The 26,914-nt window shown below is 47.6% G+C and overlaps 6 protein-coding genes across 6 annotated transcripts; 1 reads left to right on the top strand and 5 right to left on the bottom strand.

Moving 5' to 3' along the window:
* Positions 1-5,808: 5,808 nt before the first annotated feature.
* Positions 5,809-7,365, bottom strand: E1B28_011103 (uncharacterized protein). Its single transcript, XM_043156101.1, has one exon. It carries the CDS (start codon positions 7,223-7,225, stop codon positions 6,101-6,103), a length of 1,125 nt encoding a protein of 374 aa, XP_043005885.1. The 5' UTR covers positions 7,226-7,365; the 3' UTR covers positions 5,809-6,100.
* Positions 7,366-7,372: 7 nt separating this feature from the next.
* E1B28_011102 (uncharacterized protein) lies at positions 7,373-8,422 on the bottom strand. Its single transcript, XM_043156100.1, has one exon. It carries the CDS (start codon positions 8,413-8,415, stop codon positions 7,453-7,455), a length of 963 nt encoding a protein of 320 aa, XP_043005884.1. The 5' UTR covers positions 8,416-8,422; the 3' UTR covers positions 7,373-7,452.
* A 36-nt stretch (positions 8,423-8,458) lies between these two features.
* DBP5 (RNA helicase required for poly(A+) mRNA export) lies at positions 8,459-10,350 on the top strand (the record flags this gene model as incomplete). The annotated part of the gene is made up of 10 exons (XM_043156099.1): positions 8,459-8,501; positions 8,558-8,605; positions 8,660-8,700; positions 8,755-8,828; positions 8,887-8,979; positions 9,029-9,131; positions 9,191-9,477; positions 9,541-9,919; positions 9,975-10,271; positions 10,327-10,350. The coding sequence occupies 10 exons, from the start codon at positions 8,459-8,461 to the stop codon at positions 10,348-10,350; spliced, it is 1,389 nt and encodes a 462-aa protein (XP_043005883.1).
* A 263-nt stretch (positions 10,351-10,613) lies between these two features.
* On the bottom strand, positions 10,614-23,572 carry E1B28_011100 (uncharacterized protein; the record flags this gene model as incomplete). Its single annotated transcript, XM_043156098.1, has 22 exons — positions 23,452-23,572; positions 22,046-23,402; positions 21,690-21,993; positions 20,238-21,639; positions 19,264-20,181; positions 18,364-19,205; positions 17,452-18,316; positions 17,308-17,403; positions 17,048-17,249; positions 15,353-16,987; positions 14,238-15,303; positions 13,480-14,186; positions 12,916-13,426; positions 12,786-12,866; positions 12,522-12,732; positions 12,361-12,467; positions 11,886-12,300; positions 11,649-11,836; positions 11,511-11,598; positions 11,064-11,457; positions 10,706-11,013; positions 10,614-10,652 (listed from the first exon to the last, which is right to left on the bottom strand). Exons 1-22 carry the CDS (start codon positions 23,518-23,520, stop codon positions 10,614-10,616), a joined length of 11,805 nt encoding a protein of 3,934 aa, XP_043005882.1. The 5' UTR covers positions 23,521-23,572.
* Positions 23,573-23,962: 390 nt separating this feature from the next.
* Positions 23,963-24,450, bottom strand: E1B28_011099 (uncharacterized protein). The gene has a single exon (XM_043156097.1). The coding sequence runs from the start codon at positions 24,434-24,436 to the stop codon at positions 24,059-24,061; it is 378 nt and encodes a 125-aa protein (XP_043005881.1). The 5' UTR covers positions 24,437-24,450; the 3' UTR covers positions 23,963-24,058.
* A 76-nt stretch (positions 24,451-24,526) lies between these two features.
* E1B28_011098 (uncharacterized protein) lies at positions 24,527-25,691 on the bottom strand (the record flags this gene model as incomplete). The annotated part of the gene is made up of 5 exons (XM_043156096.1): positions 24,527-24,723; positions 24,778-24,970; positions 25,032-25,218; positions 25,268-25,294; positions 25,351-25,691. 5 exons carry the CDS (start codon positions 25,689-25,691, stop codon positions 24,527-24,529), a joined length of 945 nt encoding a protein of 314 aa, XP_043005880.1.
* Between the last annotated feature and the right edge of the window lie 1,223 nt (positions 25,692-26,914).

Here is a 26,914-nt window from a genome sequence, read left to right as displayed (position 1 = left end):
TGAACAAATTCGGGTCATACCTGAGCATGTCCCACGAACTGCAGTATCTACGCCAGATGGTACAATGGTTAGCCATGTCACCCAACAAGGTGATTGTAACGCAGGAGCCACATACCAAGCTCTAATGAACCATATTTTTGCGCATCTCATCGGAGTTTGCATGGACGTATACTTGGATGATGTTGTAATATACTCAAACACACTAGAGGAACATGTTGTTAATGTCAAAAAGGTTATTGATATCTTAAAACGGGAAAAACTCTACCTTAATGAGAAGAAATTGAATTTTCTTCCTCGAGAACTCAAACTATTGGGACGTGTAATCGACGATAAAGGAATCCGAATGGATCCTGATAAAGTTGACTCCATTGCAAAATGGAAAGTCCCTACATCGAAGGACTTAGTATCAGGTTTCCTAGGTGCAGTAGGATTTTTAGCGGATGACTTACCTCGCATCCGTGCCCCAATGGGTATTCTTCATGGCTTGACAGCCAAAACATCGGTATTTCAATGGACATTCTCAGAACAAAGAGCTTTTGATGAAATAAAAGATATAGTCGAGAAACATCGGGAACATAGTCGAGTCCCAATTGATTATTCACCTTCTCGGAAGCCAATTTGGCTGGTCACAGACGCTTGTTCTGCAAGTATTGCGGGTGTCGTTAATGGGCGAAGAATACCACTCAAGAGTCAACCTAATATCAGAGCTACGGGAGTAGCACCAACACCAAATCAACCCAAAAACTAGTAAACCTCCGTGTAAAGTCTATCAATAACTCTACACACCAGGAAAGATTGCAAGGGTGGACTGCTTGGCAAAGGTTACGCACAAGATCACAGTCTCAATATCGTATGAAGTTCTTATGAAATCAATGTGTAACTGCAAGTGTAAAAACACCACAGCTACGGGATTCTAAGGTTTGTAGGGGCTCTGTTTATTGTCCAGTGGACTAAGTGGGACTATGAATTTCGTCTACGGTAAGACTAATTCGAACGATTGGAGACTATTGCCCTCGACGGACACGAAAACTAAGTCCTCGGCGGACACGAACGCTAAGACCCTCGACGGATCACGAAACAGTAATCAAGACCTCGGCGGCCTACGGACGGATAGTTCTCTAGTTTTTGACCTCGACGGTCTCGTATAGTTCAAATCAAATCTTATCGTTTCACTGCACAAAGACAGGGCAAATCTCTCTATTGGTGTCAAGAGCAGTTACTCACGGGCAACCCACTCAGGACTTTCCTACGCACGGGTAGTACTTTCTTATCTACAGATACATGAGCTACTTTTATACTACTTCTACGCTAGCTTTGTAATCCTATCTCTACTTGTTTTATCTCTAAAAATAATGCACCGTAGCTACGAATCCATGCGGAGTCTTATCGCTAGGGACTGCTACATGTGCAGAATCTTGTCTACGGAGCTTTTCCGTATTCGAATCATATGTTTTGGACCAATCTGGACCGTTCTTCATTCTTGTTTCAGCATGTGGAATGGACCTACATAGGCGTACCATATGGTATTTCCTGCCTACGGACCTTATCCTGCATTTCGACGTTATCAAATCATATGGACTTTGTGTGTCCAAGTGGTTCCAGCATATGGATCCAGAGTTCCGAATCGCCATAGCACATGAACAGCGCGGACTCCAAGATCCGTTGTTCATTCCTGCCTGGTTCCTGGGTACTCTATCTGTGATCTGGGATCTGTATCATGTCTTTTTGTCTTTTCCTCAGATCGGGACTCGATCTACGGTCATATCAAATTTCTCCTAGTCTGTGTGGTCCTATGTCCGATTTCTTGTCAACTAAATCCCCCGTAGAAGTAGGTACTCCTGGTATGAAGGTCTTTTGACTTTGTTAAGTTCTGCTACGAACGGTTCTGTGAAGACTACAAGTCTTCTAATAGTACAATCCCTTGATATGCCAGTGCATAGTAGAATGTAGAGAGTAGAACTCGGTGAATCACCGCTTAAGTCCTCTGCTCATAGAGTTCTACAGGTTTCGAACGGTCATACAGTTTTCTGACACGATCTATGGCTCTCTCTAACTGGTCTAGCTGCGCCTACGGCACATTCTACTAGCGGCACTAGCTTTAACTAGCAATTCGGGCTCACTCTAGTTCTTAATACGATAAATATCGCTCCGTAGCACTGTTTTAAAGTGCAAAAAGAACCTTGTAGCATAGTCAACTAAGTCGCATTATCGTATCACAAGGTGATGAGTGGAAAACGGCGAATGTTGCCGCCTTTTATTCTGCAAAGTTAAATTCTACACAACAGAATTATGCTGTTCATGAATTGGAAATGTTAGCTGGTGTTGAAACCATGATGAGATACCGGGACTTACTACAAGGCATAAAATTCACTTGGGTCACAGACCACAAGGGTTTGATTCACCTGATGAAACAGAAAAATCTCACTGGCCGTCAAGCCCGATGGATTGAAAAAATCAGTGAATTCGACTTTGAAATAATGTATGTACCTGGTACAGAAAATGTGTTATCGGATGCGCTTTCTCAGATATACACCAATGACGCACCTGGAACCGTTCGCGCACGGTCCGAATACACATACCATGACAATCCGGACAACGATTCGTTGTCCGCACACGCTATTTCCATGCCATTGGTAGTTGGCACAGAGGCGGAGGGCGCCAGGGTTAGTAAAAACCGTGTACTGAGAAAGCCAAAGGTACATACCTCTGATGCGGACACGGGACGCCCCGAAACTTCGGCTGAATTCGCCAAACGGATGGCTGGGAATGTACGAATCCGTGGACCACAAGTTACTGGACCACGACTCGCACAGGAGGGCGGGACTGGTAGTACAACTAGTCCTTCCAGCAACACGGACACTCCTACGCCAAGAAAAACCGTTAATAGTGACGGAAAATTGATTATTCACTTACCTGCACGCTCTGAGCAAACCTCAGGACACGGGACGGGCGAAACGAACAACGCCGTTAGTGACAGTACAAGTCAGAGCAGTGGAAACACTGCCGCCGGACATTTGCGCACGGATAATGATCCGCCAAGCGAAATCCGCCGGTCCGGAAGTGACTCGTCACTCGTTGATGTAGTTTCCCACGCCCTTGGAAGCATCGACTTCCGTTCCCTCGTCCGGAATCGCTATTCCGAGGATAGCTTCTTCAAGAAAATATTAGAAGACCCTAAAAGCTTTAAGAATTTCGAAGTTTCCGAAGGTTTAATTTATTTAAAACACTCGGACTACTCTAAAGTACTGTGTATACCTAGGATTTTAATTAACCAAAGGAGTGCACAGGAGATTTTGATCTCGGAAGCTCATTCTATTCTTGCCCACTTAGGTGCTAGTAAGACTGTAGACTACCTAAGGGATCATGTCTGGTGGAAAGACCTAGTAGCAGATGTTAGATCATACTGTGAGTCTTGCCATGTGTGTAAAACTTCGAAACCAAATAACCAGAAGCCTTTTGGATTACTAAATCCTGTGGGAATACCTTCTAGGCCTTGGGACTCTATAGGAGTTGATTTTGTAGGTCCCCTGCCAGAGTCAAAAAATCGGGATGGTGCATTTGACTCAATAACTGTGATAATTGATTTGTTTACATCAATGGTTCACTTGGTGCCGAGTCGAGTGACATACACGGCACGGCACGTTGCCGAGTTAATGTTTGAGCATGTTTATAAGCTCCACGGCATGCCCCGAAAAATTGTGAGTGATAGGGACTCACTATTTACTAGTATTTTCTGGAAACGGTTACACGAGTTGGCCGGAACACGACTAAGCATGTCCAGTGCGTATCACCCACAGTCCGATGGCGCCACGGAACGCGCTAATCGAACTGTAACACAAATGTTAAGGCAATGTGTTGCACCAAACCAAAAAGACTGGGTAACAAAATTGCCGGCTATTGAATTTGCGATCAATAGTGCCAGATCCGAGTCTACGGGCTATGCGCCATTTTACCTTAACTCAGGACAAATGCCAAAGTCCATGATTTGGAATTCGAATTTATCCGAGGAGTACCCTTCGGTCCGAGTTTTCGCCCGGCAACGCCGACTCGCCCTAATCGCAGCACATGACAGTATTTTGGAGTCCCGAGTCAAGCAGATCTGACTCGCAAATCGGAAAAGGCGTCCAGAACCCTTCAAGGAAGGGGATTTAATTTATGTCTCGACGAAAAACCTCACCTTTGAGAAGGGACTTGCCCGGAAATTAATTCCGAAGTATATAGGTCCTTACAAAATACTAAAGGACTATGACAATCATTCATTTAAAATTGATTTACCTACTAGTTTTATTCAAAGAGGAGTCCACCCTACATTCCACTCTTCATTACTCAGGATCCATGTCCCAAATGATGACAGGAGATTCCCAGGCCGTTTGGACACACAATTGTCCGAAAATCCGAAAGCCGAAGGCCAGTGGAAAATTGAAAAAATTGTAGGGCACTCAGGTGCGCGTGAAAGTGCAATTTTCAAGGTACAGTGGAGTTCCGGGGATGTTACTTGGCTGCCATATCAAGAAATAAGCAGTCTTCCGTGTGTGGTGGAATATCTAGACCTAATGGGGATTGATGATATCTCGAAATTGCCCAAAGGAGGGAATGAAGACCCTGACCTCGATAGTGGTGAAGAAGGACTTCAGGCATCTCTAATAAATTTTAGTCCTGAAGCCTTTTGGCATAAATACAGCAATGACAACATTATCCTAACTCCAGAACCCACTTCCCTTTCGTTGTCATTGCTTTACACTCCTTCACCACCACCATCACTCTTCATTCACACACTACCTTATCCGACACTCTCACCCATGCCACCCAAATTGATTTCCGGACCCGCCGCTATCATCTATCAAGCGGGACACTTTGCTGACGACGGTTGCATCAAACGGATCAGTCCATCCTTCTTCGAATACATTGATTCCCACGAGCCTCTCCCCATTCGCGTCGCTGCCGTTAACGTTGACCTTTATCTCAAATACAACCATGATCTCCGAGCTGATGGGATCACCCAATGGGCAGCTGACCACGGGTACAACACATTCAGCATCGCTTTCAATAAGTGCATCTCCAGTCACAAGTTTGCCCTCCCGAACAGCAGGTACAAACCCGGATCTACAAAAGACGGCGAGACGGAACAAATTTCCTTTCTTGAACGACCCGCTCCCACTGCCGACTTATTCTGTGTAGCTCCACATGAATGTGTTGATCGCGAAATTGTTTGGCCGGGTAACGTCGCTGTCCCAAAGGAGAAATGGGACAGGCTCAACAACATTGCTACTGATGATGCCATGCGACAGAATAAATTCAAGAACCGGGCGATGCAGCAGAAAGCCGAGATGAAGGCTAAGCGCGGATCTGTCGGACACGCCGCTGGGGGTTTCGGATATGTAGATCCGACGGTTCGGGCCAAGATGGATAAGAAGAAAAAAGATTCGACTTTCCTCTCGGCATCTGGTGCTTCTAGCAGTTCTACTCCGGCCATCGAAGGGATGGATTTTTAGTGTTATTCTTTGTTTCCCCCACCATTACCTCCCTATCCTCCCGAAAATTCAGTTTATACAGTGTTCTTTCTTTGATTTTGAATGGCCTCTATTACTTACAAAAAGTCTTTTGTTTCTTTTACTTATATGGCCTACTTCGTAGCCCAGGAGGGCGTATGTAGCGTGCGCGCCCACTCATGCCGCAGTATGTACTTGTTTACTCCGAGATGTCGGATCACTCGGGTTAGCTAGAACCGTATATATAGCGAGTAGCTTGTTTTAGTTAGTTTTTTAGTTCTTTTGGAATCGCAGTCCTTATACCTGTTATTCTGAAGGTCTCTCGTGAATTCGTCACAGTATTTCCGAGGGCATACACGAGAGCAATAATATTGATCATACAAACTCGAGGTCTTGATATCGTGAACGTGGTTGTGAAGGTCCAAAGCGATCGGTCCGTTGATGTACAGTGATGGGCTCCGTTAATAGGCTGTAATTGACGGAAACGCCAGGAGCAATGGAACTCTTATTAGCCTACTATTTACCACGACAATATAAAACACAGACTTTCCGGTTCAGGAGCGGGTCACAGCTGCGATCTGAACACGGACAGACACAGGGCAGGCAGAGCCTCATCTTGGTGTTGTCTGCCTTCCATTCAGCGAATAAACACCCTTTTCCCATCTACCTTCTCTCCCATTTATCCTATCTTCCCAATCAACCAAAGCACTCCCGATATCCGCCCATTTCCCAGGGGGTCTCGAGCAAATCTTCACGTCCAGACCGCTAAGTGCGTTGATCTCTTCCGTTCGTTCGAGGACGGCGTCTAAACTAGAGCCAGCATGTACAAGCTCATGTGGATCCGTCTCCAAGTAGATAATCCTCAGAGTAGTGGGAAACTTCCCATTGCGTCGTGACGCATCGGGGAGATGAGGCAGCAATCCCATAGCGGATGCCAGCCCATCTAGCGAGTAAGAGCGCAGATTCAGGTATAAATGAGTGAGATGAGGTGCTTGCTTGGCGAGATCTCGTGCTAATGGAATGGAGTAGGCGAATGTTTGGGAAAGATGTAGACGCTTTAACGCTGGATATCGTACGATCCTGTCAGAACACCCGGATAAACCATCTAGCCCCTCTAATTCACCGGCGTTAGGGGTGCAAGAACCATAAATCGTGAGTTCTTCTAACTTTGGAAAGGAATATGCGGGAAGGAGTTGCTTCCGTGTGACGAACGCGAGGTGGATGGAGAGGATCACGAGCGTTGGAGAGGCAAGATTGAGTGTGAGGTAGAGTGCCTTCTGGATATGCCTATCCTGAAGTCGTATACGAGTGGGGGACTGATCGGTGACTGTACTGGAGACGTGAGCGACACTCTCTGGTATCCGAGCTCTGTCGGAGACAGCGGATTCGGAAGCAAAGGGATTCAGTGCATCAAGATAGGCGCAAAGGGCTTCTTGGTCAACATATCTGCTTGGAGAGACGACCAATTCTCTTGACCCTTGCCCATCGACCCACAATGATTCCAATGCTATGTAGAGATATTTCATCTCTCTGTGTTCCGGTGGGATCCTTCCCAGATACATAGAGAACTTGACAAGTTCGTTAGGTCTCAAGAAAGCAAGGGATTGCAACTTGAACTGCTGAACGAGCCTATACGAAGTCTTGCAAACAAGAGCCAAGGACTGAGCTGTTGTGCCTGTATCTATGCAAGCTGCGGCATAGATTTGGATCCACATCTCAGCAGGAAATGGGTTCATGGGAGAGTGTTTGAGGGCAAAGTCTGGAAATGACCGAATGCAACATGGAGGGACAGCCTCAAGCCGGAGGACAGCCACTTACGTTAATGTGACAGCTTTTGCCACAAGTTTCTAGTTGGTGCTCGACCAACTTTAGAATACAAATATATGTATGCCGGGAGAGTTCGATGTTTCCTAGTTAACAATCCCCAACTCCGGAGATGGGAGGATCACAGAATACAAATCAGTTATGAACAGTAAAGATTCCGGATCTCGATAAACTCCTTCACCAGTGGTGGTGTTAATGCTTTCCATCGTCCGTCGCGCTGCATGATAGCATTACGCACATCGCTGGAACTGACTGCCCAAACTTCTTCTCCGAGGTCAATCATTTTGACAAGTTCAAATGTGAGAGAACGAGATCTGAAGAAGTCCCGAATAGTTGATGAGAGGGGGTATGGTATCGTAGGATCAAACGGGGGATCTTCTTGAGACAGACTTTCCGGTATTTTACTAGGCGATTGAGAGGCTGTCGATTGGGGATATGAAGATGGACTACGACGCGCACACACTATACGAGAGTTGTCCCCGTGAGGCGCGAAAAAGCCCTCAAGGGAAGTATACATCTGCTGTTTGGCTTCTAAGATGTCGAACGAAGCACTGCTCGTGTAATAACGCGGTGCAAAGAATCGCTCCAATGTGTCGAAACCGAGCAGAAACGTTAAACGGAACTCTTCTTGATTATTCGTGCGCTCCTTGAGAAACCTTTGCAAAAGATGAGATTTGCCCACAAATGTGGGCTCGCCAATTATCGCGACTGCAACATTCTCATATTTCTTTGGCGCTTCATCAACAGTAACGAGTTCTTGTGCAAACCTAATCATCATTTCTAGCCTTTGGGCATGTGTTGCGTCCGTAGATTTCAGTTGCTTATCGGCGTTTCTAACGGATAGTAGCAACAGTTTAGCATCATAGTCGTGTCCATTTGATTCTTCGATGGAACGATAACGAGGCCTTCTGGCGTTTGCCAGAGCGAGGTGGGCGATTGTAGGGGGATTGAACGATGCATCGAGAACGGAAATCTGCAGTGGCCTTTGTGGGATGGATCGTTTAGGACGAGGCCATGCTGGATGAGAGGTGAATACGAGTTCAATGGGAGGTGAATGGAAGAGGAGAGTGAAGTCATGCAGGGTATGTAGGGTGAGAGTCATTGATCAAGTCAGTTTGTCGTGCTCCTCCCCCCATCACACATCAATGGCCACTGTGCAAAAAGACGATGAAGGATTCTATACGCCAAGTATTCGATTCTCTTCTATGCGTGTTATCCAGTCTAAACAGCCTAAATATTTGCAGCTGCAGAAGGTTCTACATCTACACCAGCTAAAGACGAGCAACCCGACGGTAGGTCATTGATTATTCGAAACTCATCCAACGTGATATAGATGTTCTTCTTAGCATCCAAGACCGACTTGATTAACTCTACATTCGAAGTCAGCGTAAGTGGTTTCTAATAACTACGATAGACTCTTGTTTAAGATAACAATGACCAGGTTACCCTTGCCGATCAACAAGGCGATCCCAATTCTCCGTTATACAGTGTGAAGTCCTTCGAAGAACTAGGACTGTACGTAACTCACTTTCGTTTCTGACTGAATCAGTTTCAAATCCCAAAAACCTACTAGGCTTGAAGAGCTTCTCAAAGGAATTTATGCCATGGGTTTTTCTAAACCATCCAAGATCCAAGAACGCGCTCTTCCTCTCCTCCTTTCCAACCCGTAAGCCCAAAAAACTATCCATCAACTATGGTGTTCATGCATCCACCAGTCCTACAAACATGATCGGTCAATCGCAATCTGGTACAGGCAAAACAGCCGCCTTCGTTCTCACCATGCTCAGTCGAATCGACTACACCAAAAACAAGCCACAGGTACATAAACCTAGTCATCGCCTTCTCCTTTAATCAACGCGAGCCAATCTCCACACCAGGCTTTATGTCTTGCCCCATCTCGTGAACTAGCCCGTCAAATAATGTCCGTGGTCATAGCTATGGGTAAATTCACTCAAGTACAGACTGAGTACGCAATCAAGGAGAATCTTCCCCGGAGCGTTACTCATATCACTGCTCATGTCCTCGTTGGAACTCCTGGAACGATGTACGATCTGCTACGGAGAAAGGTTATAGACACGAGCGAGTTGAAGGTGTTCGTTCTCGACGAAGCAGATAACATGTTAGATCAAGATGGTTTGGGTGATCAGACACTGAGGGTCAAAAAGTGAGTTTTTGTTGTTACACGCCATCCTTGACCATAGGTGGTGATGTTTCATGCCGTTTTCAGCCTGCTTCCCCGAGGACTCAATGCCCCACAAATCATCCTCTTCTCCGCCACATTCCCGGCCCACGTCCGTGCATTCGCAAACAAGTTTGCACCTGATGCAAACAAAATCGAGCTACAAAATAACGAGCTCAGTGTCGATTCCATTCGACAATTTTACATGGACTGCAAGAACGAAGATCATAAATACGACATTCTAGTAACCCTCTATACACTCTTGACCATCGGTCAGAGCATTATATTCTGTCAGCACAGACATACAGCGGACAGAATATCTCAGAGGATGACAGCAGAGGGACATAAAGTGTCTTCCCTTCATGGCGCCAAGGACGCAACAGAACGTGATAGAATCATTGATAATTTCCGTTTAGGAAAGGAGAAGGTGAGTAGTCCATGTTTACATCTTTGATTCGTTCAGTCATGAACAACCTTCATAGGTGTTGATTACCACGAACGTCATTGCACGAGGTATCGATATCATGCAAGTCAACATGGTCGTCAACTACGATTTACCCCTCATGAACGAACGCGGTGGAAACAAGTCAGAGGATACTCGACCTGATATCGAAACCTACATCCATCGTATTGGTCGGACAGGTCGTTTCGGTCGCAAGGGTATCTCGATCAACTTCGTTCATGACAGGAAGACTTGGCTTCAGATGGAGGAAATTGAGAAGGCTACCGGCAAGTCGATCATGCGAATTGAGACTAATGATTTAGACATGATGGAAGAGGTATTCTTGCACTTGTTCTTATTCCTTCACGTTTTGACAACTTCTTTATCGACAGAAAATGAAAAAGGCTTTGAAATAGACACGTCAACCTCAGCCGTGATTGTGGAGGATATTCGCTTCGGCGATTTAGTTGCTTTGATTTCTTCGATGTAGCTATTAGTATAGGCACCGCTTGACACTTCCTATTGGTAAATTTTCCGTTTCAAGAAATAGTAAAGAAATCATTATTTTCGTGTGCAATACATCTACAGTAGGTGACAACTTTGACAGCGTGTTCAACAGTATACGAATCCTAAAATATTGTACCGTGCAAGCAGGAGACCAATGAAAATAAAAGACGATCTACATCCCAACGGCCTGAGCAAAAGCGATGGCAACAGTCTTAACATGGGTTGTCAATACAGGAAACGCTTCCAATGACTTTGAAAACTCACATCAGAGTGACTGAGCGAAATCAGAACTTTCGAAATTCCCTTTTCCGAAGCTTTGGACTGTGCTTCACCGTGAAGTGTAACAACCGGTCCACCTGTGTCATTGTCATTGAGTATCTCGATATCCTTCATGGCAGAGGCAGCTCCTTTCGATTTCACGCCCAGAGACTTGAAGACGGCCTCCTTACCAACCCATCGAGCAGCAAAGGATGACACAGGAGACGGCTGAGTTTGGCAATAAGCTACCTCAGCATCGGTGAAGTTTCGGGATATGAAAGTAGGGTTATCACAAGGTACGGCGGAGATGAGTTCTATGGAAAGATGAGTGAGAAGACTCTTTTTGTTGACAACTAGTGCATACCTTGGTCAACTCCTACACCAACGAAATGACTGGAAGCTGCAGCACTTTGAGCAGCAACTTCAGACACAGTTTTGGCGTTAGAAGTGTCGACGAGAGGCGTCATCTCGTAATTGGATGTGAAAACATAGGAACCAGTCTTGGGTTCGGGAACAGCCCTTGACATAGAGTTCATTAGAACCTTATCTTCCAGTTCCGGTGGGTATGGTGGCCTTTCTTTGATTCGGACGAGGTTGTTCTTGATCATCATCTCGCTCATAGCCTTGTATGTCTGTCGGGAACGAAGTGTGCGGCGTTCCTTGTAGGACTCGTATTGAGCAGGTGAAAGGGAGGCGAACAAGTATCGCGGGTGGACAACCATCGCCGTACCACCAACCTGCCCAAAACCGAAAGAAGTCTGTAAAGAAAATCAATCTAATGCCAAGGTAGAAGAAAGGTAGAGGGCCGTACCATCACACCAGCACCAATGCCGTCCGTGCGGATTGTCTTCGATGGGAACATCAGGAAAGAACGATGTTGGAAGTGGGAATCGACATTGCTGGAATTTTCGTTAGTGGTGATGCATATAGAGAAGGAGCCAATACGCACTCGCAATTCCTATTACCAGGAATGATACCCGTGAGGATCGAATCAAGAAGTCCAGACATTTGCCATGCAGCCGAGCCACCTTTTGCGTGACCGAGAAGGCTCTTTTGAGCAACAATAGGGATGGCGTTCCCAGGTGTACGATTGAGAGAGCATAAGACTTCATTCCAGATGTGGGTTTCATTTTCCTCCTGAGGCACGTTAATTAGTAGGCGGAACGGGGTTGAGACTAACACTCACGTTAGCCTTAGTAGAGGTGCCGTGAATGGACAGAACACCAAGATCATCAACCGTGAGACCCCAGACGGCGAGAGCACGTCGAAGAGGTGCGATACGAGGATCGCTGCCGTGCAGCATTCCGTACATGTTGAGGGCGTCCTTTTCTTGACGAGCAGCTTCTTTTTCGATCTCTGCGACTCTGGAGGTAAAGTAATCGTCGTCTGTAGATTCGCCCGAAGCCTTGCGCATTTCCAACTCCTCTTGAAGCTGAGATTGCTCGTGCCAGAGCCACTGAGATATCTGAGAACGACGGAAAGAAAGCTGGCGAGATCTATAAGCCAAATCAAGGATAGGTAAGGGGTGCTTCGAGGGAATTTGCTTGGCGATTGTGAGTGCTCCTCTACCAGGTGCAGGAACGGAGCGACCGGCTTTATCGCTAAAGTAACAGCAATCTTCAGGATTGTAAATGAAAAGAGTGCCATGACAGAGAGCTCACGTTGAAGTAGCGGTGAATGCGAGAATCCCTCGAATCGGACATCCGAGTTCAAGTGCAGTCTTTGCGTTCATAACAAGATGGCAACCAGCACCTTGAGCTTCCATGAACTAAAAGTACATCTATATTAGCAAATGGCGCGAGGACTAGCAAATGCCACACACCCCGGCACGAGTACTTGTCGTTGGTCGAGACATTTCTGTTGGCTCTCGTCCCATTGCAAATTCGGTCTCCGCATTACTTGTGGCCTTCATGTTGGCGAACTCGCAAGATCCTTCTTCACTGATATCATCAAAGCCACCAGCAAGCATGACCTTTGCTTTACCAGATAGAATGGTGTCACAGGCAATTTCCAGCGACTGCAACGCCGTTGCACTGAGAAGTAACCGTTAGCTCTACCAGTGCTCGGATTTGCTAAAACTCCATACCAAGCTCCCACAGGCGTCTTGATGGGCCCGCTCGAGGAAAGTAAGAGAAGGTTTATCCAACCCGCAGTGGTGTTGATAAAGCTGCATTTTCTTGGTCAGTAAGAGGTGCCGAAAGGAGCGAAATCCTTACGTTTCCTGAAGAATGTCGTTTTGGACGTCTTTCTCTTCGCGTCGATCCTTGAACATCTTAGCCATGCTGACAGCTCCACCCATACCAGAGCCAATGGATGTTCCGACTTCGGAAGGGTGAACGTGTTTGTACAGTTCGTACGGGTCCGTGATTCCGGAGTTATTCATAGCTTCGGCGGCACTCACGAGGGCCCAAAGGGTGGTGCGGTCGGTTTGCGCGATGATGTCGTCTGGAATACCGTATCTACCCGCATGCCATCCAGTCGGGATTTGACCAGCGACCGTTCGACTGAACGAGAAGGACTTAGGGACAAGTACACACGCACCCTTCTTCAATTTGAAGAACCACTGCTCACTTCCACCGGCCCAAATATCGCACTTGTCGCCGTGCTGGGATTTGAATTTATGAGCTTCAGTCTCGGTGACTTCTATGGGCTCGAGGTCATGAATAAGTTCGATCTCTTGGTGGAAAACTTTCTTCTTGGGGTCGTACCCACGGAAAAGCTCAGGTTCTTCGAGTTGACAAAAGTATTAGTTCGATTCAAAGATAGAAAGGCTGACGTACCAATCAACCGAACGCCAGCGTGTTCGAGGAGATCCTTCTCGTATCGTCCTTTGACGTCCTTATCATCAACCGGTTCACCCGACTTGCTGTCAACCCAGCCAACATATAAGCTACCGTCCTTCAATTTGCCATTGAAGTGCTTGATAAAGCCCATCATCCAAGCCATCTCAATGCTACCTTCGATCGTGAACTCTCCTCTGGCTTCATACTCCCACCGTGTTCGGGCGCTACCCCAAGGTCCAACTTCTCCGGAGCCAGTGATGACAACAACTTGCTCGAGGTCAATCATTCCTCGCAACATGGGGAGGACTGCTAAGCTCTCATAAGAGTCTAGAGCTGGGAAGTTGAAGCGGAAGTTTGCTCGTGGAAGAACGTCGACTGTTTGAATGGTACGCTCGGCCTCGACGCCATTGACGGACTTGAAGTCCGCAGCGTTGTCGCGGGCGATCGCGCGGCGCAACTCACCCTTCTTCAGCAGATTGGTACGAATACGACCAGTTACGTCTGCAAGATCGGGGAGCCGGTCCATACCACCGTTGAGGTCAGCCCAGATAGGTTCAACCTGTGTTATGCTGAAAAGCAGTGGGTGCATCAATCCCAAAATATTGAAGGCCATTTCCTTAGCAGAGAATGTGCGAACACCATAACTCTCAAGCTCATGAGCAACCATGTTGGTAGGAGCCATGAGCCCAGTTCCGCGAGTCCACCTAAAACAGAAGCATCAGTACTCCGATTACACTAGAAATTAGAGGACTGACCCGATCACAGCCCCAGCAAGACAAAGGTATTCACCCCAACTTTCTGATTGCCAACGTTGGAAGAGAGTCTCGAGAGAGATCTTCGACTCTGCATAGAGACCATCATTGCCAAAAAGTCCGTGATTCGGAGACAGAGGCAAGATGACTTGCGTTGGCCGAGTGACGAACTGTCGACTGGCCTTCTTTGTCTTGACGGCACCCAGGATTCTCAAGAGGTTAGTCAACATGACACGGTGAGCCAGTTCTGACTTGTCGTCAATGCCATCAATTTCCCGCCCATTCTCAGGGATACCAGCGAAGGGGAGAATGAAGTCCAGATCCATGCCAAGGTTAGAATAGATGTAATCAACCAAGGCTTCGACGTCCTGTTTGGACCCTTGGTTAAATGGTACAACAGTCAACGCAGATCCTCGACTGCCAAACGTCTGGAAAATAGACTGGTAATATTCCACTGTTGAGCGATTGTAGCGTGAAGTTGTAATCACAACATGAGCGCCTCCCGAAAGCAGGCCTTTGACGACCTCCACACCAATCGAACCTTTTCCTACGCCAGTAAGAAGAGCATTCTTGTCCTTGAACGTCGTACCTGCTGTCGCAATCTCGTGCAGAATGTCCAGATAGACGCCCGTGAGATTGCTACTGTACTCCCAGTTCGAGCCTTCTTTTCTCTTGAGGTGAAGGAGGGGAATTTTATCAGCAGAAACGGAGGTGATACCCGGAACTGTAGGGCGTAGGAATTGCGATGACGATCGTCGGCTGCGCGGGGTACGGGGAGTGCGTTGAGGAATTTCCGATCCCTTACGGAGCGAGCTCACGACCCCTTCATACAAAGCCTTGATACGGTTCTTCTGCTCTTGGCTGATTTCGGGTTGAGACTTGACAATGCTCCACAGCTTCAAGACGTCGTCCTGGACTTTCTGAATGTTGACCTGCCCTGAAACGGGCTCGCTAGTCGCCATCTCCTCCACATAAGCCTCGAGTTTGCGAACATTCTCTCGCACGATCTCGGTGTAGACAATATCACCCTTTGCGGTGACCTCGGTATGAGGAGCAGTCGGGAAGGTAACTAGTACAAAAAGTCAGTTTAACGCATACCAAGATAAACGAGTGCATACCGTCTTTGTAAACAGGCGGTTGGCCTAGAACCTGGCGAGTGTTATCGATCAACTGCTGTCCAAACTCCTTTGCGAGCTTGTAGGTCTCGCCCTTGTTCGGGTCCGTGCGGTCGATATGATATTGCATATACGTCAGCATCTCGGGATCTGCTCGGTTGAGAAGAGCAATGCAGCGAGCGGTAATTTCACGGTCAACAGTGGTGAGACGACCGAAAAGAATATCGTAGTACATCAAGAGGGCGTCCTGGCGCACCCAATTCCAAGATGAGTCGAAGTGGCGAGCCTTTGCTGGATCAAAAACAGGCTGGATACCGTCAACATACAAATCTCCATGCTCCCTAAGGATGCTGTCCAGTTTGGTTTGAAGGGCGAGAGAGTTTGCCTTCTCACGATCGAAGGCAATCTCTCCTGACCGAGAGTCACGCTGCAAGTAGCGCATATAGAGCTCGATATGTTGAGCAGCAAACTGCTCTTGTTCGGCCTGGAACTTCAAGAATTCCTCGCTGTTGATCATTGCACCACCTGCTGAGCCACCTGTTGCCCCGCCAGCTCCGGCTACAGCAAGGGTAATGCCTGCACGCTGAGCATAAAGAGTGACAACACTGTCCAAAAACGACTTAGCCTCAGCTTCAGAGCCAAGACGTTTAGGAGGTTCTATCGTGGTAGCCAGAAGCAAGACCGCATCCGAGCGTTGAGGTCCCAAACCCCAGGATTTCGAGAGGTATGACTTGACAGCAGAGGAGTTAAATCCTCCAGGAAATTTCCCTCCAATCATTCTGGACACAAGGCCGTTGGAGTATTTGCCCATGGAGCCACTATAGCCGGTTGCCAGAGCAGCCCCTAGCTCTTCAAGTGGAAGTTCTTCTCCCTTCTCAGGAGCCGAAGCAAATTCTTGCTGAAGGTCACCAAGAATCTCGTTCTGTAAAGTAGATTTTCCACCAACGAGGTCCTTGATAGACTTCGACATCGAAATCTCGTCCACCTTCTTCTTTAACTTCTGAGCAACGATAACGATTAAAACGTCGAAGGCTTTCATAGGAACATCCTCAATGCTGACAGCGGCACCAGATGGCGCCGGTGGGGGTGCAGCGGCCGGAACTGGGCCACTAGGAACAGCAGCAACTGGCGCCGGTGCGTCAGAAGACTCGGCGGGTGTTGCAGCCTCTTCCGGTTCATCCTCGAACATGTAGTAGATCTCCTTCGAATGTTTGGCATGGCAAAGGATCTCACGCGTACGAGATACGCAGTTGTCTTCCGTCTCATACTTGGCTTTGAGAGTACGAGTTGCCATGCCGGTCAACGTGGGCGAAGGCCCAATCTCAATGAAGCGCTCGAAGGTATAGCGAGTGAAGAGGAGATCTTGCGTTTCAATCCAACGAACGGGAGAAGCGAACTGGTACGCGAGTAGCTCGACGAGTATGATGTAAGCAAGCCTCTGGCGCTGTTCATCAGAACCCCAGTGGTCTTGATCCCATTTCTTCAGGACTTTGTCGAGGCGAGGGGAAGAAGTTTGATCGTAGATAATCTGAGCGTACTCGCGAGAGACATCGAACGGTTTAGCGATCAAGTTGGGGATGTACTTTCCAACAAGTACGTCAGGGTTGAGATGAGCAGGGTTGATCTTCTTCGAAAGGTCTGTAATAGTGAAGTTAAGCGATTAGGACGTAAGGCACTGATATTGATGAACCAGCTTACAAGTTCTGAAGGGCATCACACCAGCCCATAGGTACCTTGAATGGAATGGCACGTCGATACCTGGGAGAGGAATGGTGGCAAAGCCACGCTCCAACTTGATATAACCTTCACTTTTCTGCAACTCAACGGCACGCTCAAAGCATTCTTTGACGATTTCACCAAGCATTGCCTTGACCTTCTCGACTGAGAGCGTTTCCGTCAACTATGAGGGAGAGTTGATTTTGATTGTCAAGAAGCTCAAATTCAATTTGAACACGTACCTTCGCAATGTCGACCTTCTTGACCTTCAGATAGTTAAGAACGTTGGTCAACGCTTGCAACGCAACCAATTCTCCGGCACAAACATATTGTTGACCCTAGTAATATTAAGCAGTAGAGCGTAGTAGACTAAACGACATACTCACTTCGACGTTGTAATTAACGATTTCCAGTAAGGTACTGGAAAAGGAAGCAATACTGTCAACAACCTCCCTCAGAGCGGCGTCGCTGAAGGTGTGTGAGATTCGGCTCGGGTTGACTGCACACATAGCGTAGTTCGAGCGATTCTTCGAATCACGCTCAACGGCTCGCTGCATGGTGATACCTCGGTAGAAAACGACATCAACCAGAGCGGAAATATGCAGTACGCCGGCAATCGAGGCCAATGCGGAGTACTCTCCGAGGGAGTGACCGGCGAAAGCGCAATCCTTCTGAACGAATCCCTTCATGCGCATGTCCTCGAAGGCAGCCTTCTCGGTGACGACGAGAGCAATCTGCGCGAATTGAGTGGCAAAGAGAAGACCGTTGGGGTGACTGAACGTGTACTTGGGCGTACGGATGTCAATGTCAGCGAAGAGGGGGAGGGTCCTAATGTTGCCATCCTTGTCCATAGTGTCGTATGTCATATCCATATAACGTTGACGGATAGCCTGTCCCTTAATACCACCAAAGTGGACTGTCTTATCCTTGGGGTTGTCCTTGACGATTTCAATGATGGAGAAACCGTAGACAGCACGCAAATGCTCATCTGCTCCTTCCCAAACAGCACGAGCTGCAGGGGAGCTATTGTAGAGATCCATGCCCATTCCGGGCTCTTGTGATCCTTGCCCGGTGAAGACGTAGACAGTGTTGGGCTGTGAAACTTCGGCGGATCCATCAATAACCTTCTCGCCTCGCTCGTTGACGGTCTCGACTTTCACAACAATGTTACCGTCGCGCATACCGATGTGCCGAATCTTGACCGAAAGTTCATCCCCAGGAAGGACCATACCTACAAACGAAACATTGTATCTGTAAAAAAGTCAGAAGTGGGTACGGTAACCGAAAACATGACGTACGCAAGTACTCGTTCTGGGTGCCCTTTGGCGACAACATTCTCGACGTAGCGTCGGGTGGCAGCGCTCGACCAAAGGCCATGTGTTATTGTCGCGGGGAGAGAAGCATAGCAAGAGAAGTAAGGGTTAATGTGAATGGGATTGAAATCCCCAGAGATTCCGGAGTAAGGTTCGTTGGTGAGAGGCGCATTGAAGGAGGTACTTCCATCAGTGTTGGTGAGCGTGTGGCCTTCGTTCGGAAGAGGAACAAGAAGTCCTTCCGCCGTACCGTGTCGTTGCAAATAGGCAACCACTGGGTTACCATGGCAGTCCTCTTGCTGGAACTCGATGGTCGCAACTTTGGACAGTTCCTTCAAATAGTTGCGAGTGAACACCTCACCCGCAATGGAAACGTTGCGGTAAGTGGTGCGGTCCTTGAATGAAACCTCTGACTGAATACGAAAGATTAACGATGTGCTCGAGGTCAAGGGTTTTGACTCATCCTCCCACTGGAACCACTCCTTGGACTGAAGAACGCCAACATCCGCATCGGTGGCCAGAGTGACAATATAGTCAGGCTCCTGGGTGATCTCAAAGGTGTTTTCGAAATCGGTGAAAGTTCCGCGATATAAGAAAGCGGAGACGACCTCGATTACGGGTGCACCCTCGCGATAAACATGGCCCTTCACTTTGACGATCTTTCCCTCCTTAGAGTTGATAACGGAGACTATCTTTGCCTCAGAATGGCACTTGTCTCCGGCTTGCAATGGCTGAGCACCATTGACCATACGGAAGCTATTCGAGAGATGAACAAGCCGGAGAAGGTCCCCATCAATGCATTGAGGGAAGATGGATTTAATGATAGCCTGTTCATCCGGAAGCCTTGAGTAATGATGCACGAAGAAAATAATATCATAAACTTACCTGCCAGCCAGCAACAATAGCGAAGTCCATGGGGGCATTGTTGTTCTCGCTGCGCACGGTCTTGAAGGACTCGCCTTGATTACCGACAATGGTGCAGAACTCTTCGATGTCCTTGGCATCCAAAGTGACCTCAGGGCCGGAGAAGACGTCGTGGATATCGAGCTGGGGGAGGGACTTGTTGTCGCCATACCACAACTTCCAATAGAAGTCCTTGATACGGTTGTTACGTCCATCTACAATTTCATGAATAGGAGCAGAACCCATGGAAGGCTTGTACTGGAAACTGAGGTTGAGAGGAACAGAGACGTCACGACGGTCCTCGAAAATCGTCAAGTCGATGAGCTTTGTAGCCGAGTCGTAAATAATTTCTACTGCCTTAAAATCGGCTTTGTGAACGCCAGAAGAGCGAGCAGCTCCGTAGATAACGATGCTGGAGGGAACATCGCCGTTGTATGAAACAACGACCCTCTGCTGAGGCCGCGGTATCAAGAGACGACGGAGGGGGTTGTTGATGTAATTGGTTCCTTGGACTATGGTTGACGAACCGACCAAAGCTCGAAGCCAGGTGAGAGTCGGTCCAGCGAGAACCTCAAGCCACTCGGAAGCTGAAGGGAGTCTGTAGCCGAATTCATAGACAACTTGATTGGGGGAGACAGAGCGTTGGATAGTAGGAGGAAGGGGAGCAGGGGGCGGGCACAATGCAAGGTAGTCCACAGAAGGAACTTTTGATTTATCGCCACCGTATTTGCGCTCGAGTAAACGCGAGATGAGGCTAGCATTGATGTTTCCGAGCATCTCTTTGATTGGTTCATCCTTGACCTTGGAGTGTTTCACAGCAACAGGTCCTTGAAGGATACACACACGCTGGGGGTCCTGATCAAAGACCGCTTCAATGTCTTCGGCAGCCCAAAGAGAATCCTGAAAAAAAGATACAAGTTAGTACTGAGAAGGCAAAAGTAAGGCCACTGCCGTACCTTCTTGAACCACACTTCGAAAGAAGCATCCAACACAGGGATAAAAGGTACCGGCTTTTGACCTGGTCGTTGAGAGATCGCAAGGAAATAAGCTGTATCATCGGCCGAGAGGAGTTGGTCTGCAGCGGAGGGGTACTTTTGGAAAAATGTCTCGACGAAAGGAAGAGGGTTGTCCAATGAAGAGTACGATTGAAGAATTGAGGTCTTGGTTCCTCCACCGTTGACCCCAGCGAAGCGTTCCTCGACCCGTCGTAGCCAGTCACCAGTAAGGTTTCGTAGGGAAATATCCACCCATCGTTGCTCGTGGGCGACAAACATCAACCGAATCATCCTCAACACGACTTCTTGGTAAGTCATATCACCCAAATCCTTTGCGACACTACCATCCTTCTTGCAACCAAACCAAGGCTTGTGGAAGGAACGGTTCAGCTTCTCGATGACTTCGTCACGGTGCTCTATCAGCCATGCCTCGCGCTTCTCTTTCGGCAATTTAAAGACACCATCATCGAACTCTTTCCAGAGTTTGACACCACGAGTAGCAACCTTGTGAATGGGTTCACCAAGTTCGGAGCGCACGGTAAGAATACCGCCAGTTGGTTTGGCATATGTACCTTCCCAGTCACCATCCTCGACACCAGAACAAGCAACGATAAGGTCCTTGACAGAAGGACTGGTGTGTGCCTCCTTCGCAACCATAACACGACTGGCAAAGAGGAAACCATCGAAAGGCATAGGTTGAACGCCAAAGGCGACCGACCATTCGCCGGTAAGATAAGGCCAAACATCGTCCGCAGCTCCGAGCCCAGAGCCACCGACGAGGGAGAGGTTGTTATGTTTCCGAATGGAACGATAAGTGGAAAGAATCGGCTGATGAAAATCTTCATAGGAATGGTGACCACCGGCCCGGCCACCTGTCCACTGCATGATAATGGGGAAGTCGGGGTTCGCAGCAGCGATGTTGACGACTTGGCGAATACCATCGACCGAACCTGGCTTGAAGGAGACATGTTTAATCCCAGCGCTCCTTAAGCCGTCGATGATCTCCACAGCTTTTTCGGTGCTGGGAATACCAGCAGCAACACAAAAGCCTTCAATGGGAAGACCTTCCTTCCTCATCTCCTGCCAGAGAGGAAACTGGAAGCTAAATTGCCTAGGATTGATGTACAAAGAGTTGAGAGTGATACCAACACCGGGAGGGACCTGCGACTGAATTTCGGCGACTTTAGCCCGCAAGGCAGCAGCATTATAATGACCGCCACCAGCTAGTTCAATGTGATATCCGGCGTCAAGCACAGCGCTAACGAAACCGGCCTTGACAGTGGAGGGAGTCATTCCCGCGACCATAATTGGAGGTTTACCGAGGAGACGAGAGAAGGGAGTGTCAAGTTGGATGACCCCATCACTATGAAGATATTGATATACGGATGTCAATATGAATGGATTCCGACGCACCTTGTCTTGACCAAACCAGGAGACCACTTCTGGCTCCAGTTATCCTCGTGTTTCACGGCAAGAGAGTCAAAAAACTCTGCATCCCCTTTGCCACGGTCACCGAGCACGATGACACGAACTCCTCTTCCTTCTTTATTCCTAGCAACGAGAGGACCAATACCACTCAGACCTCCTGGACCGAAGTCGATAGCGTGGGTTGCGGAATCGGGGAAATTTGTCGCCGTTGTCCAGCGAATGGGAGATGTGAAAATTTGGTCGCAAAGTGAGTGAGCAATCGACATCGTCGACGAGCGCATATCCGAACCTTTTCGAAACATTTGAATCATCAAACCCAGACAAAGCGAGAAATCTCTTACCATCTTCGGTATTGTAAACGGGAATACGGAGTTCGTCCGCTTTCCAAAGAGTGTCACCCTTTAAGTCCTCTTCAACAAGTTTCTGTGTTGCGGAACGTAGGTACACGCTGTGATACGGCACCTTGACCATCAAAAATCGAACAGAGAACACAGGTTTCCTCTGAGAGAAGGGTATCTTGCTCTGATCTTGACCACTCTGAGCACGAATCTTCCTCAGATTGACAACTAATCCATGCAAAGCGCGAGCGGGACCCGTGACAACATAAGCACGAGGACCGTTGTGAAGTGAGACATAGAGTTGCGAATTGTCTGGTAAGTACTTGTTGGTCTTCGAGAGGTGATCTTCGAGTTCTTTGAGGGAAAGGCCTGTGATCGAAAGCATAGGGCTCGGTGTACCTTCTCCCCCCTCGACCGAGTCCCTGATGAGCTCAGGTTCCAAAGAGACGACCGGGAACGCCTCCTGGCCACGCATGCCACAAAAGAAAAGCCACTTGACGGCTTTTTTTGCATTATCGTTGAATGAATCAAAAGTAGTGGAGGCGGCAACGGCAACGGCGGAAACAACACCTTGGGAGTGCCCAGTTGCACCTTTGAGTCGATCACTTAGATCTCCTGGGGTCAAGCCAGTAACGTGGCAGACCACCAAATACTGGACAAGCTGCGTGATGCCGATGAGAGGAAGCGAAATAGGAATCGACACAAGATAGGCTTTGGAAGGACGGGGAGACGCGCCAGAAAGCCACGAAGCGACATCCAGTCCGTGGGTGTAGAAAGAAGTGTACTGATGCTGTAGGGCAAGAGGGGAGAGCACATCATTTGTGAGGATGGTAATCAGGGGGGCGACAAAAGGTTTGTAGACGTCGTAAAGGAATTGAAGTTCGTCGAAATACACTTCGTTTGTTCCTTGACCTCCAAAAAGTCCAAAGATGGAGGCTGAACCGGATGACGCGGCGGCAAGAAGAGCAGACTGGGGTCCTGATGGAATGTCTTTCACATTGTGGTTTTGAAGAGTAGATACTGCGAGGAAGTAAGAGGAAAGAACGGTTTTCCTAACCTCGGTATCGAATGCGGACGCGAGGGTGTGAATGTCCTTTTCAGAGAGATATGTGGTCGTGAAAAACTTGAGAGCATTAAGCAATAGTGAGGTACGAGCGGTGGTTGATTGCGTATCTATATCAATCTTCTCAGCAACGAAGCCGAGGAATCGAGCCGCGAGTTCTAGGTTAGCTTCGGACTGATTTTCTAGTTCGGCGGTGTTATCGACCGCGTCTATGAGAGATTGTTCGTGGGTAAACTCGTCTCTGAGAACTTCTGCTGAGATCCATTCGTCGTGGCTGGTTGAGACTGGTATGGAAACCTGTACATCATTAGCAAGGCACAAAAAGGAAAGGGATTTGAGGATATACTCTAGATTTGCCCAAGGAAATTATGAGAGGGCGTTTTGTAATGGAGGAGGAGCAGGAGGAGTTCGCCATCGTCGACGTCGAGGCAGACGAGGAGGGGAATGGGAGGAAGAGGAAAGGATGGTTGTAATGTAATATTTAACCTGTTCCCCAAATCTTACCAGCCGCCCCCAACGAATTTTTTTTTGTAGATCGACGTCACATGACCGAGGCACTTTTTCCGTCCATCAATTTTACCCGCCTTGATCTCCCCATCCCATCAGTCCACGCCATGGCTTGGAAGCACTCTCAACCTTTCTTCATGCTCAACCGATACACGCCAAAACGTCGTGTTTTCTTATTCTTAACCGGGACTACATCGTGGTCTCAAATCGCCTGCATTCTACATTTAGTCCACATCGTGGTCTGAAATCGGTTACATTCTGCGGACCCATTTACGATTAATAACTGGGATATATCGGGATGTTAGCCCTGAGTTGGAGAGGCTCAAGTACGTAGTCAACTGGCATTCCAAGTGTTTGCTGGTCCTCACCATTCAATTGCACGAGGGGCTATCCATATCAAGAAATCAAGAGAATTCGCCTTCAAAGCGTAACCGGGATTCTCCCATTCAAGCTTCACACCACGAATTCACCACGCACCTTTCGCCGCCTGATTCGGCTCGTGTTGAATATCGTGGATGAGACAAATCCCTGGTCCGTGTTCTGCGCTCTTGTCGCTCTGTATCATGTGAGGATCTACAACAGATCTCGGGGCCATGTTGAAAGCCTAGTATGGGTTCAGATACCCCATTCTTGGCAGAACATCTAGATATGATTATCACTTCGTCCACATCTTCCAGAGTTCGACCACGGATGGGGAAACGCTCCCCTCCGATGAATTTCTTCAATTTCGAACCTAGTGACTGCATAGGATGCCAGGATCGCGGCTTTCGCAGGTTAGTACACCACTTTGGAGGTGAGAGTTCTGCGATGCTACCAACGGCCATACCTGTATTTTACCTCAACAATCTCTGAAAGGATCGCCGTCTCGCTTCAAATAAGATTGATATATTGAGGGAGATGGTCTCGCATGAACTTTAATTATTACTATCATTACTTTCCATGACTTGGGTCGAGAGTTTCGAAATCATCACAAAGGCGTCTAGTAACGCCGGAACCATGAACGGTTCTCGACATTCGCGTTGGATATTACTCAATGAATCTTCGGCGGCTCTTCTCCTCTGTCTTTCCGTTTCGATCTGTTCTTCGATCATTTGTAATCGAGCTGTAACGACTGAAAGGACAATTCAGGTTGATTGAATAAGGACAACGGGGATTGTTGTTTTACCCAGCTCACTACCAGCCGCCGTTATCGTATTTGGTGAAGGACCTGGGGCTTGAGAGTGCATACGCTTGAGCTCATCAATTATGGCTGCCTCTTGCTTTAAACCAGTTGCGAGCTGCTTGCGTATTTCGGTTAGCTCATAGACGAGCTCATAGACTGAAGAAGTTCCAGAAGAACGTGATGGATGGAAAAGGTTCTGTGCATGTACAGAGTAAGATTTCGACCGAACACCTAAAAAATTATAGAAAAAAACGAACATGGCTCCTTGGTGGAATAGTAACAGGCGAAGAGTCAACGAGCATTTTCTCTCCTATGTCATCTAGGAATTCCTGCGCTTGATTCTGCAGTGTTTCATGCGTGTTCTGACGACTTTCCTCGGTAATTTGAGGACGAGTCCATGAAAGGTTTGGATATTGCTTTGTTTTCTCTCCGCGCGATTCTGCACTGGAGCGATCATAACAGGGGGTAGTGGAAAAGGCGGCACTTTACTTACGGGGTTGAGTAAAATTCGATGTCCTGGCTGCTCAAGAAAATGTAAGGACTTTATAAAGAACTCCAGAGAAGATCATAGTATACATCAGCAAGTCCCCCAGGTGCGTCTGAAGTTCTGCTCGGTTGCAGTTCCTGAGCTTTTGGATCAAAATGTCATCGAGGGTCTGTCCGACAAAAACAGTCTGAGCGAGATATTGAGGCGTTGCAGAGTCATCACCTACCCCTCCTTTCTTAGTGTTCCAGAAAAATTCGATTACGCCTGTCCTCACGACAGAGATGTTAGCTGTAGGAGGATGTGGCAATCTCAAGGCAAGAATATCTTTCTTCAGTATTCCAGTAGCCTGAAGTATGTTATCTTGGGAAATAAGTGAACATTTGAGGCCGGGTTTGTAGGTAACCTTGACTCTGTCATTCACAAGGGTCATTGATGATTGAAGGGGGAAAGAGACGTGAAAGAGGCTTTAATCGTACTCAGCCGTGCACTGCACACATTTTCCCACGCTCCGCTCTCCCAATCCACTGCCAGACACGGTCACTGTATGAAGTGTTCTCCCTACTCTCGCACCATGGACAACATTGTAAAAGAGTTTATATCACCACTCCCTGCATAGGCCTTTTTTGGACACTGAAGACTCAAGTACTCAGGATTCCAGCCATTATGCAAACCATCTCCACTGCACTCACTTCTTCGCCTGCTTTTCAGGGTGTTCGACTGTTCGAAACCACTTTGATCAGTTTGATGCCCTACTTATAGGAAGGGATGTCGCATTACTATCCGAACCACTTCTAGCATTTATGGAGGGGATTGGTTTACAAGAATAGCCAGCCGAGGAATCAGTGTCTGGGTAATTATAAGTTGTGGAGAATGATTTATAATTAATGGGGATGGATTTAAACGGATACCGGCAACAACAAACTTCTTGAATACCCATCCATATAAGTATGAATGAGGTGTCTTTCCCTCACCACCATCGACGGCGCTAGCTGTGATCTGTCCTTCTGCATCCCTCACGAATAAAAAGAAGTAAATGGTGCAAGGATGCAAGGCTGTCTCCCTTTCTGTATATGCTGCCAGTTTACACCCTCACACGGTTGCTTCCATGGATCTCGTTCATATTCCCTGCCACCGTTTAGAACGATCAATGATGAGACCTATGGCTGGAAATCCCTTCGACCAGTCGTGCTCAAAGGAACATTATTCCACGAACGTGACATTGAACTCTAGTCTTTTCGTTCGCCAGCACGATACGTTTTCTCTTCAGTTTCTACGATTTTACTTGACTGAAGACCGCCGTTTATACGTGTTACATTTCTAGGTCTTCGTTACATACACTCCGTCATGAAGTCATCAGATACTAGGGCTTGATGTTCTCTCCAAATCCGACCTTACATCACAAAAAATCACGAATTGTGATATACTGTTACACAGTTTGTCACCACGTGTCAGGACGTTGAAACCAGATACTCCAATATCATCCATTATCTTTTGCCGGGCAGATTACCCAGTCAATATATTTTTCCATCATCTATCCGGTATGAATATTTTAAGTTGTCAAACCCTGAATGATCTCCAAAAGGAAATAATGTGGAGTTCATTCACTCCCGAATTTCTGACTTCGTCATCATAGCGTACAACTCCCCAATAATT

Source organism: Marasmius oreades, chromosome 7, assembly GCF_018924745.1.
Source record: "Marasmius oreades isolate 03SP1 chromosome 7, whole genome shotgun sequence".
Taxonomy (NCBI): Eukaryota; Fungi; Basidiomycota; class Agaricomycetes; order Agaricales; family Marasmiaceae; genus Marasmius; species Marasmius oreades.
The sequence above is the reverse complement of the archived record's forward strand: the minus strand, read 5'-3'. Positions and strand labels throughout refer to the sequence as shown.

Coding starts and splice junctions, on each gene's coding strand:
- E1B28_011103 (XM_043156101.1), bottom strand. CDS start 7,225: ATGAACCCATTTCCTGCTGAGATGTGGATCCAAATCTATGCCGCAGCT.
- E1B28_011102 (XM_043156100.1), bottom strand. CDS start 8,415: ATGACTCTCACCCTACATACCCTGCATGACTTCACTCTCCTCTTCCAT.
- E1B28_011099 (XM_043156097.1), bottom strand. CDS start 24,436: ATGGCCGTTGGTAGCATCGCAGAACTCTCACCTCCAAAGTGGTGTACT.